Source organism: Equus asinus, chromosome 2 (genome assembly GCF_041296235.1).
Source record: "Equus asinus isolate D_3611 breed Donkey chromosome 2, EquAss-T2T_v2, whole genome shotgun sequence".
In the NCBI taxonomy this organism is placed as follows: Eukaryota; Metazoa; Chordata; class Mammalia; order Perissodactyla; family Equidae; genus Equus; species Equus asinus.
In genome coordinates, this window is record NC_091791.1 from 36,013,569 (window position 1) to 36,025,790 (window position 12,222).

The 12,222-nt window shown below is 39.0% G+C and overlaps 1 protein-coding gene across 3 annotated transcripts in view; it reads right to left on the reverse strand.

The window, feature by feature from the left end:
- Positions 1–1,102: 1,102 nt before the first annotated feature.
- Positions 1,103–12,222, reverse strand: part of PDE6C (phosphodiesterase 6C) — a 49,125-nt gene continuing 38,005 nt past the window's right edge. Inside the window, exons 17-23 of one of the 3 annotated variants that reach the window (XM_070486971.1) lie at positions 8,323–8,423; positions 6,434–6,556; positions 6,285–6,348; positions 4,281–4,355; positions 4,082–4,165; positions 3,564–3,720; positions 1,103–1,271 (exon numbers count right to left, since the gene is read on the reverse strand). In XM_070486971.1, the coding sequence (XP_070343072.1) occupies positions 1,210–1,271; positions 3,564–3,720; positions 4,082–4,165; positions 4,281–4,355; positions 6,285–6,348; positions 6,434–6,556; positions 8,323–8,423 (666 nt within the window). In that variant the 3' untranslated portion in view covers positions 1,103–1,209. The remainder of the gene's footprint in view (positions 1,272–3,563; positions 3,721–4,081; positions 4,166–4,280; positions 4,356–6,284; positions 6,349–6,433; positions 6,557–8,322; positions 8,424–12,222) is intronic. The other 2 variants (XM_014862961.3, XM_070486977.1) reach the window with 2 other exon arrangements.

Genomic DNA, 12,222 nt, shown 5'->3' on the forward strand with positions numbered 1-12,222 from the left:
AATATTTAGAATGTCTGGTAGATAGTTCTAGTAATCATTTTTTTTAAAGTAACCTCTGTTGAAGTCCTTCCAGATTGCTTTTGATAGTAAAGTTCTCACTTAATCAAATCACATGCTTCTTAATATTGCATAATAGCTGATTTAACTTGTATTAGGATTATCCAGGTAATGTCTTATAAATTCATAATTCTTTCAATGAGAAGAATACTTGTGAACATAAAAGAATATTCTTAGTTACATGTAAAATAATTGATTTCAGACCTGGGGAGAGGGAAGGGCATAGGACGAAGACATAGTTTATATGCTGCCAGAAGTGCTGTGGTTTTCACCACTCCATTATCAGGGCTGAAAAGTAGAGGGAAGGGATGATAAGCATTTCAGATGGAATCATATTTGACATCCTTTTTCTTTGTTTCCTATATATATTTACATACATTATACATTCTGTACTGTATTTACATTCAGATATGTTAATGAGAGGTTTTTGGCTTAGGAAGGGAGTTGAGGTATGAATCACAATTATTAATGTTATGGGCTAATAACGTCCCCTGTCAAATTCGTATGTTCAAATTCCAACGCCCAGTCCCTCAGAATGTGACTATTTGGAGATAGGGTGTTTAAAGAGGTGATTAAGGTAAAATGAGGTCGTATGAGCAGGACTAATCCGATAGCACTGTGTCCTTGTAAGAGGAGGCGATTAGGACAGACACACAGAGGGAAGGCCATGTGAAGACACAGGGAGAAGACGGCCATCTACAAGCCAGGGAGAGAGGCCTCACAGGAAACCAACCCTGCCAACACTTTGGCCTTGGACCTCCAGAACTGTGAGAAGACAAATTTCTGTTGTTGAAGCCCCGTGGTCTGTAGTGCTCTGTTACAGTAGCCCTAGCAAATGAATACAATTAAGGAGAACTTGCAAAAAAAGAAGTGGTGACTAGTTTTAGGATTTTATATTTTTAATTTAAAACAAATTGGCACCAAAAATGCACCTATTTTCATCTTACTTTGCACTTTTGTTGAACTTTATTTGACCCTCAGGGTTTTCAGGCTAGCAATATATTTTCTCTTGATGGTCACAAGGGTAGCTTTTCAGAAGATCCTCTTACTCTGTTACTTGATGGTTTGCTGAATGAAATTTGCAGACGTTCTTTGAACGTTTTCTGTCTTCAAAAGTAGATAGAATATTTGAAATTTAGACCAGTTGGACTGTTAGAGCATTAGACATGTTTTGGACTTTTTGTCATCACCACCACCTCCTGAATCTTCTGCAGCTAGTAAAAAGGAGAAAAGCAGTATTATTGGGAGTCAGTGGATATATAGTGTTTTTATTCTAACATTCTTATGATATTAATGTCAACTTTATAGCCTAATTAATAGATTTAACTTACAGCAAGTACTAAGAGTTTGACCATTTAAAAACTTGAATTCATATTCAGAATTGGTCCATTTAAGAAAAGAATCTAATAAATGATTAGCCAATTAAACATCTGTTTTTTTTTTAATTTTTTTTTATTTTATTATTATTATTTTTTTCTTTTTTCTCCCCAAAGCCCCCCGGTACATAGTTGTATATTCTTCGTTGTGGGTCCTTCTAGTTGTGGCATGTGGGATGCTGCCTCAGCGTGGTTAGATGAGCAGTGCCATGTCCGCGCCCAGGATTCGAACTGACGAAACACTGGGCCGCCTGCAGCGGAGCGCGCGAACTTAACCACTCGGCCACGGGGCCAGCCCCTAAACATCTGTTTTTTAAGAGAGCCACTGAACTATGCAGTCTGGGAATCTGAGTTGTTGCTTTGTGCCAGGCACAAAGCTTGTCGTCTGGAGATACAAAATAATGTTCTTGGTTCACAGAGACTTGTCAGTGTAGTAGGAAACAAATTCAGAAGTATTTTTTATGCAAATGAAGTACAAAGATCCATATCCAATATACTGACTATGAAAAGAAAATGTCAGGAGCCACTGACAAGACCTGATACCCTGTTCATCATAAAATTGAGATAGAGAGTAATTGCACTAGGAAATACCTTTGCTTTTCACTCACTCAGTACAAATTACTACTTCTATCATCTTTTTGAAATGCAAATCAGATCTTATCGCTTTCTTGTTTAAATCCCTTTAACGACTTCCCCTGCCTCTTCTGGAGGACAAATCCTTAGCAAGGCCTTCAGGGCAACAGGCTCTGGGCAGAGCTGCCAGCGTTACCGGCTTCATCTGGTACTTTGGCCCCCCTTGCTCTCTAGACTCCAACTAAACCAATTTTTTAAGTTCTTCAGCTGCATCAAGGTTATGTCCACTTCAAGGCTTTTGTGCATATTCTGTTCGTTCCCTTCCTCTCCAACCCCTCCTCCTTTCTTAGTCCAAGCCTACTGTCTTTAGAGATTAGCATAAGCATCCTTCTTCAGGAAATCCTTCCCCAGTGCCCCAGGTACACACCTCATGCTTGCTCTGAGAGTTATAGTTAGATAATCAATTGTCCATTTTCTGGTTTGATGTCTAGCTCCCCCACCAGATGGTCAGCTCTGTGAGACAAGGAACCCCTTTCCCAGGGCCTGCCTAACACGGGGCCTTGTACAGAATAGACCCTCGATAAATACCTAAGTGAACGGATATCAAGGTGTCAGAAACTCCCATTTTTATTCTGTTGAAGGACATCCTTAACCTTCTAAGCGAATACTTTCTCTCTCTCTGAATTCTTTAAAATACACCAAACACAATAGAAACATCTAAAAGGAATGTTGTATCTTCTGTTTTACAAGGCCTTTCCAGATAGAGATGATTTCTTTGTTAAACAACAATTTCTTACAAAACCTCTTGAGTGCTGAACTCTCAAGACAAAATACGAAGCCGTGACTTTAGCATTCCACTTCAAGATGACATTTGCGTCATCTCATGAACTAATAGTTGATTCTAAGCATCTTAACAGAGGCTTTCTGAGGATAATGTTAAACCTAACAGAAAGACTTCAGGAGTAGAAACTTCATCGGGAAAAACAGCACAGGGCGGAGACATCTGAGGCACAGGCAAAGTCCTGGAGTACCACTCAGGTCACCCCGCTCGGCTGGCCAGCTTCACTTTACATGTAGAGCTTCCTTAAGTCTGGAAGTGAGGCTGGAGATCTGTAAAACCTCAGTATTTAGAGATGAATATTCAGTTCAGAGAGGTTAAGCAAGTTGCCCAAAGTCTCACAGCTAATGCATACTGTTGGGATTAAAATTATTTTCTCACTTAACTCTGATCCCACTGATTCTATGGTTTTCATATTATTTCTAAAAACTCCGTATTCTGCAGAGGTACACCCAGGAGCCACCTTCTAGGTGGCTGAAGAAGCCTAACCCCAACCCCTACTTCAACTGGACCAGTCACTTCCATCTGGAATTATACCTAAGCTCTTGTTTGGGGGAAAAAATCTGAAAACCACCCATCACCTTCTTATAATTACCAGTCTGTGTACAGGAAAGCAAGTTTCCAATTTGCTTTCACTGTTTATGCTTTTATCATGTGAGGTTAAGCTCAGCCTGACTTCTGGCTACTTTACAAGAAGCAAAAACAAGATTACATCTAACCTTTTTCGATAGCGTTTCCTTCTTCCTGCTTTTTCAACTCCTCTTCAATTACCTTCATCTTTGCATCATACTCATCAGCTAGGGATTTCCACTCCACTCTGTTATTCTCAAGACCACTCAGCATAGGTGTGATTTCTTTGTGGAACCTTGAGAATTCCTAGAGAGAATCTTAGGTCAGAAACTACCTAAATCATGTAGTTGATTTTCAATATTTTTCATATGCAGAAAAGGAGCTGTAAGGAATTGTTACAGTGCTCAGAGCTGCTAAAATGAGTGGAACTCAGTGCCATGGAAACTTTCCTGCCTAAGTCAGTCCGTTTGGTTTGCTCACATCTGAGTTCCTTCACCTTTCAGTCCACCCCTGAATGAAAGATTAGGGAATAGCTCAAACACTGGAGAAACAAGGACACTCCTAATGGCTTTCCATGTGGGTGACTTTTTGATTTTGGTTACAGTTTGAAAGAAGAATTCTCATCCAGATGGTTATATATTTCACTCGAATATGTTTGGTTACTTACCTTATATACAAAAGTACAAACAAAATCAATAAATCCAACTTGAAGTTTAGGTAGTTCATCTTTTTTGTTTCTGTCCATCATAGGCTAGAAAGAGAAATAAATCCTTTAAAGATAGTTTTCTAAGATTCAGTGAACAAAATAGACTGACTTGTAGTGATAATGCGTAATAAGTAGTGCATTTTTATGTCAAGGTTTTTACAATAGGTTGTTGCTGCAGCACTGTTCTCTCCAGATCTCCTTGTTCCCAAAATTCATTTGCAACCATAAGTGCCACCTGCAAATAAGAGAGACTTGGTTCACGGAAGTGACTTATTAATAGAGAATTTGCATTTTGTTACTGAGTGATATGTAAGGATGCAGTTTCTAGCACAGTTTCTACTGGATGTGAGTTGTTTTCACACCATTGTCAAGTGGAACCATCTTAAGGTGAGGACCGTCTGTGTATCTGCCTGTGGGCACGCACACACACATGCACACACAGATTAGAACACAGCTTTTTTTGATTACAGTGTGAGGATATTTGAGGGTTAATCTATACAGTTTTTTAAAACCCAATATCTATCAAGTTTATTGAACACCTGCTATCTGCCTTACGTTGGCATGAGCCAGGCTTACCAAGAGGAATAGAATGTGACCTTTTTCCTGAAAATGCTCTCGGTCTAGTGACAGTCATGTAAACAATGTGGCAAGTGCTGTGATAGTAATAGTATGAAGTGCTGTGGATCAAGGAGAAGGGAGTAAAGATCAGAGATAAAACGGAAAGTACAGCGTTTGAGTAGGATCCCAGAGTGTGAGGCAGTGACAGGGGAGAAAGTGAGGGAAATAAACAGGGAGGGTGGGTTAAGGGCCGGTGGTGACAGGTCACGTGAGCCTTGCTGGGGAGTTTGAACTTAATTCTCTAGGCGGGTGGTTCTCATCCTTTGAGCCCTAGGGCTCCTCCAGAGTGTACTGGTAGCCCAAGAAGGCAGAGGCCAAGAGAGATTTAAGATAAGGTAACTTTGTTCTGTTCTCTTTTATAAAGTGACCTTTGTACAACTTTTTGTAGGAGGAAAATGGACTTTACTTCATTTTTTTAAAAAAGGTGGAAAACCTCCAGCAATGGGGAGTTTACAAGGCTTTTAAGTGGTGGAGTGGCTGAGAAGAGCTCTATTTATAAACGATCCCAGCAACAGGAAGGTTGGGGAGATAATGATGAAAGGACCACTTAGGAGGCTACCGCCACAGTTGTGACAGACGAGGAGGAAAGGCTGAACTAAGGTGGGAGCAAGGATGAGAGACAGGAGTGATTTTGAAAGGGGGGAGATGGACTCAAGCAAGACCCCAGCTTTCTGGCTTGGGTGATTGTGTAAAGACTAGAGGATGAAGAGCAGGCGTGTCACGGTGAAAGAAGCACGAGTGTCTGGTTGTGGACTTAATGGATCCAATTATTCTATCTTTACAAATATTAATCACATTCAGAGTTGAACCCAGTGAATTCCGACCTCTCTTCTCCTTAGGGTTTTCCCTAGAGGTTACTGAGGGAAAAAGAGAAGCTTCTTTCAACCAAGTTGTAAGAAATCAAGAGGTGAACTAGTGGCTCCCCACTCTCCCCAAGGTTGGGGAAGAACTTCTGTGGAAGGCACCCTTAAACCTGAACTCACAGACGGTGCCGTCTCTAGTTGACAGCACGTTGAAGAAGAGATGGTAGGAGCCAACCACCCTTGATAGAGGAAAGCACTAATGGCTCCTCCTTGTCTGGTGCTCATTTAGCTCCTCTACTAAAAACTCAGACATTCCCTAAATAATTCTAGAGAAACTTTTCACAGCCTGTTCAATGATAAGGAATTCTTTTCAAAAAGCATTTTCTTTCCAAGCTTCCTTCTGTCGGCCTGTCGTGGGGCCGACCCAATGACCTCTTATCTCACTGAGATTTGTGAGCGCTTGAGAGCTAGTTGCCTTTCTTCGTTAACAGAAACCTAACAGGGAACATTTTATTTTTGTCTTAACTTCTCAAGTTCCTTTTTTCTTGTTTTAAAATGATAAACCAGTTGTCTTAGAAGACAAGTCCAGGGTAATGAAAGATAATCGTTGACAAAACCTATAGTCATAGAATTGATAGCAATAACAAACTTCTGAGGCTGGCAGATGTCTTCGTGTTCACTCTTCCCTGGGGCCTAGACAGTACCTGAGAGTGTGACAGGAAAGGACACGGAGCTGTACTCGCCTGACTTTGCACCTCCCAGGGCTTGGTTATAGCTGACAAGTCACATGCAGTCATCATCATCGCCCTTTGGAAGGAAGCAAAAACGGTTAAAATAGAAATCTGAAATAAGCTATTTTTGCCCAAAGAGGGATACAATTCTGACTACTCACATGATGATCTCTTTTTTGGTTGGATCAATTGTTACATATTTGATGGCCTCATCTTCAGTTTCCATTTTTTCACAAGCATCAACAATTTTTTGAAACATGGTTCTCTTCCTAAAAAAGATACAGCTGTGCAACAGTTTTAGCATGTAAGACCAGAGATAAAAAGGTATCTTTAATAAGTACTTTTCAGACTTCGTGTTCCCACTTTGCATCAGATGTCCACATAGTGGATCTAAGGGTCCAGGGGATAAGAGAACAGGGAACGACCATGTAACCTTGGCACAGAAAGGGTTTAAAACAGCAAAAGCACAAACCATAAAGGGAAAAAACTGATAAGTGTGAATACCTTAAAACTACAGGTTTCATGTGACAAAGAGGTCATAACATACACATAAAGGCCAAAGCTGTGATAAGATGATGTAATGCATAAAACCAACAAAAAATTAGATCCCAAGATATATGAAAAGATGCTCAATCTCACTGGTAAACAAGAAAATACAAATGTGAACAACAATAAGATGCCATCTCATACTCAGATTAACAAAACCAACAAATAAGTAGATTAAATGTGCCCAGATCAAGAGTCATCTAGGTATGGGATAACAGGAACGTGAACTCTGCTGGTGGGAGTTTCAATTGGCACGAGTCAGGAGGGCAGTTTTGCAATGCGGTATAAAATGGAAGATATGCAAACCCTACAGCGATCCCATTTCTAAGTGTGTATTTTAGAGACACTGTCATGTATCTATAAGGAGGCACAATGAAGGATTGAAGGCCATGATGAAAAACTAGAAGTAATCTAAATGTCCACAAATAGAAGAATGGCTAAGTTAATCATAGTGTATTCGTACAGTTGAATATACAGTTAAAATGAACGAGCTGGATCTCCATTTACCATCAAGGGAAATCTTTAAAACATAGTGCGTGAAAAAATCAAGTTGCAGAAAGGTATGTACAGTATGACACCATTTACGGAAAATTTTAAAGCACACAACACCATACAAAACATGGGAGGAAAGAACAAACACGCATCAACCTGAGGAAAGTGACATCTGTGAGGGAGAAAAAGGGGTTTTTCATGGTGGAGTAGGGGTGTGATGCCTCACTGCATCACTTTTTTTCTCCTTAAAAAAAAAAAAGAGAGATTTAAGACAAGTGTGGCAAAATCTCAGCATTTGTTGAATCTGGGTCATGGATATTTGGATATCAATTATATTATTTTAAGTATCTGTCTTCATGTCTGAACTATGTAAAAATTAAATTTTTAATTAAGAAGGATCCGAGAGGCACAATTTGATACTGCCCATTCAAGTCTTTAAATGTTTAGATTCTATAACTAGTTATCTTGTCCTAATGCATTTTTGGCAAGCAACTTTATAGTTCACTGACAAGAAAGCATGCAGAAGATTAGAGTATCTGGTCTCCTCGGTAATTATTAGTATTATAAATAGGCTGGTGCTCTGCTGTATATAAGTCAGAATCTTGTGAGTTTGGTTAATGTGCATCAGTATCGCCAACATATTTCAGCCCCCAGACTCGGGCAGGATGAAATGTCTATGCCTGCAGCTCTACATACCAGACTCTGAACCATGAGGAATTCACCATGACACAAAGCCACCTCGTAAGGTTTTGGCGCGTCACTCTTCTGGCAGTGTACCAACCTTGCTGCATATTCTTCAATTCAAACTTCTTCAGATAACAAACTAATTAATATTAGGGGCTTAGCTTTTTAAAACATGTTTCCAGACGTCTAGTAAATTCACTATCATTCATCTTGAGAGTATTCTATTGATAATCCAAAAGGAAAATGAATAAATGCCTTTGAACTTTAATGCAAGGGACCATTTACAGAAGGCAGAACTACCCAGAGTGCAAGGGGGTTCCGTACTTACTTGAAGTATAAAGCCAGGTCAGTTGCTATTATTGCAACTTCAAACAAATGAATAACTGTTTCAAACTGGCGTTTATTTAGGTTCTGGAAGATGTTTAAACTCTGTAAGATGAAAATTCACAAAGTGCAATCATTAAGTTGCCTTTCATTCAACAAACAACCAAACAATGCTTAACAAAATAAAGACTATTCTACTATAGAGAGAAGAAAAACTAGGTCTTTCTCTCACTTTTTTTGCTTTCAATTTTCTCTCTTCGATTAAGTTACGCCCCTACTGTGCTTTGAGTAAGGTAATTTAAACTATAAAAGGAGATACTATGAGCAAATATTCCTGTAATCAATGTATAAGTTTTTGGAGTAAATATAAGTGTTTTTTCCAGGACCATTTAAAAAAATAACAATAGACTTAAAATTTGCTTGTATTAATTGAGAAGCTTTAATAAAGAATGCCTGGTAGATGTCGAATTGTTAGACATGTTGAATTACCCACCAGATAATTTCAGAGTGATTATAGAAACTGTTGGAAAACTTCTGCAAATTATACTACTACTCATGTGTACACAGGAAAAAATAATGAAATCCTCCCAAGTTGTTCTTCAAATGTTTTCTTGCAATTATATTTTACAAAGACTTAACTAGACCTTTCTTCAAAGAGTTTCACACTGATACTCTCTTCACATGTGGATCAGCTTCGTTTCTTAGTGTTCTAGAAAGTGAGACTGCGAATCTAGGAGAGGTTTTGTTTGTTTATTTTTGTGTGTGAGGAAGATTGGCCCTGAGCTAATACCTGTGCCCATCTTCCTCTATTTTATGTGAGATGCCATCTCAGCATGGCTTGACGAGCAGTGTGTAGGTCCTCACCCGGGACCCATGCCTGCGAACCCTGGGCCACCAAAGCAGAGCGGGCGAACTTAACCACTCTGCCACCGGGCCACCCCCTGGGAGTGGTTTACAAAAGGTCTGATATTTCAAGTACACCATTTTAGGCATACAGGCCAAAGGACGGATGTATAGTGGTTTTGCCAAATGAAGTTGACAGCTATGAAATTGTTGACTTCTACGAAATACAGAAAAATTCCACTGGAAAGAAAGAGGAAATAGTCTATTAACCTACCTAGAGACAGAGGCAGCAAAATTTAGAAAAGAATATTGGACTAAGCCCCAAATAACAATAGCAAACATTCACACAAGGTATACCACTTACTAGGCACTGTTCTAAGTGCTTTATGAAGACGCTTAACCTCACAACAAGCCACAGAGCAGAAAGGTTAAGTAACTTGCTTAAGGTTAAACAGCTAGTACACGGCAGGGCTGGTATCTAAGCCAAGGCAGCACGGCACCGCACTGCCTCGCAACAAGGAGCCCAGGTTCGGTTCCCAGCTTCACCGCTTGGTAGTTAAATAATCCTGGACATGTCACTTAACATCTGTGAGTATTTGTTTTCTTAAACAAGGATAACAGCTGCGCTGCTAACTCGCTAGCACTGTCTACGACCGTTAAATGTTTGTGGAATGTGGACTCAAATGAGACGGTCACTGGGAATGCATTTCAAAACTGTCAATTGCTACAAAATTTAATTATTGCTGTATCATTATTATTGTTATACAAAGTTTTGAAGCTAGCTCCAAGTTAAAACAGAATTACAAACCCAAGACCAAATATGGCTCTCTGTCATTCGAGGAGATTGAAATGTTAAAAAGCAAGAAATGGACAAGAACTCAAGTTTTCAATACTATACTATATATTATACAAAGTCATCTTTCTATAACAAACATCCAGGACAAGAAAAATGGTATTTTACACAGCAGATATAAATAATAGAAAGGGAAGCTGTGATATTTTTTGTTAAAATAATGAGTTCATAATAGCAACTACAGTTAGTCTTTTTAAACTGATAGAATGGAAAAAATGGCTGTTGATGATCATGCCAAATTACAATAAACAAAAAGAAAGCTTGTCTACATCAAAACCAACTTCCTTCTTGAGACAGTTCACAGCAGCCCCTTGGGTGTGATCTCTGACCCAATTTTCTGGATATAGGGTATTTTCAACCTGGTCTGGATTGGCGGGGGAAAAAGGAGGAGTAAATGGGGCATTTGGAATTTTAATCCCACTGAACCTGCTCCTGATTTTGGTGGTCTTCCTTTGGACTGGTGGTGACCCAGCAGCATATTTGCAAAAGCAAGTAGCAGCCTTTCTTTATCCACTGATATACATTGTTATGTTCCAAAAGTAATGTGTATGAGTGCTTCCGACACATACTCTGTAGATCCAGGAACACTTAAAGCCATCCTTGACTGAGGCACTGGGGAGAAAGGGAGCTGTGTGGAAATGCCTTCAACTTTTAGACAAATTAATAGCACATGAAGTCATTTTAATACTCATTGTATACTGAAAATTTGCTAAGAGCGTAGATCTCAGGTGTTCTCAACACACACACAGAAAAAGGTAACAGTGTGAGGAGATGGATTTGTTAATTAGCTTGACTGTAGTAATCATTTCACTATGTATATGCATATCAAAACATCATGTTGCACACCTTAAACATGTGTAATTTTAAAAAATAAAATTAAAATACACACAAAAAAATGGTTAGGAAAAAGAACCAAATAAAAACATTATAGGGGCCAGCCTGGTGGCGTAGCAGTTAGGTTCCTGCACTCCACTTCAGTGGCCCAGGGTTCGCAGGTTCGGATCCCAGGCGCAGACCTACGCGCTGCTCATCAAGGCATGCTGAGGCAGTATCCCACAGACAGAACAGAGGAAGACTGGCACAGATGTTAGCTCAGCAACAGTCTTCCTCAAGCAAAAAGAGGAAGATTGGCAACAGATGTTAGTTCAGGGCCAATCTTCCTCACACAAAAAAATATTAAGATTAGCAGAGGAGAAAAACAGGCTGCTGAATTTAAATAAATAATCCCTTAGGATAGGCCTTCTTGTCTCCACCAAGTGTCAGATTGGACAGAGTGCATAATCTACAACCATCGATCAAATGAATCAATATTTATTTTTTATGTACCAATTATTTTAATGCATGTTGCTCATATTTGTAAACCTGGATACCTGTCGCTATTTGCCAAATATACATGTGTGTGAGAGAAAAAGCTATGTATATAAAGAAAGATATAAAAATAAAAAGGACTAGCACTGTCATACTCCATTTAAGTCATACCTTTTTCCAATCCAAAATAATGAAACAACTGTGTTAAAGCTGACAGATTGTCAAAAGGTCTTTCACTTTATAAAGTAAATTAATATTAGACTAAAAAAAGGAAGAAGAATGACATACTTTTAAAATTGGTATAATTAAGAAAAATGGGTGTACCTTTAACTTTTCAGCACGGCTTCCTCTGTTGATAGCACAATATATCTGAATTTCACCTATCTTTTTTTCTCACTCATTCTCATTTTCATCGAAAAACATGTACAGGTCTCCTGATTGAAAAACCCTTTCTTAATTCCATATTCTTTTACATTTTCTCTTTTCTTCCTTTCATAGCTAAGTTTCCTAAAAGGAGAGCTCCTAAGTGGTTTCTTTTTAAGCTATGGATATAGATTCGTATAAAAGAGCCTGCTTGTGTTTTGTACACTTGCTAAAAAGCTCTTGACCAAATTTGTGGCCCATGTCTAACAAATGTTTATACCTCACTATGCACAGTTGGGGCCTTTACTATGCTTCATCTTATTTTTCCATTAGCCACCGTTTTCTTTTTCTCTAACGTTATATGTATTTTTGGAAACTCCATTAAATCCTTTTTGGAAAAAAATGAGGATTAAATACATACATACATATGCAATTTTTTTTTAAGTTAGCAAAGGCAGAATCCGTGATACCTTAATTAGAGCAAGAGGTCTCAGGATGTGGACAGCACACAAGGGGCATCAGGCTGTCCCTGAAGAT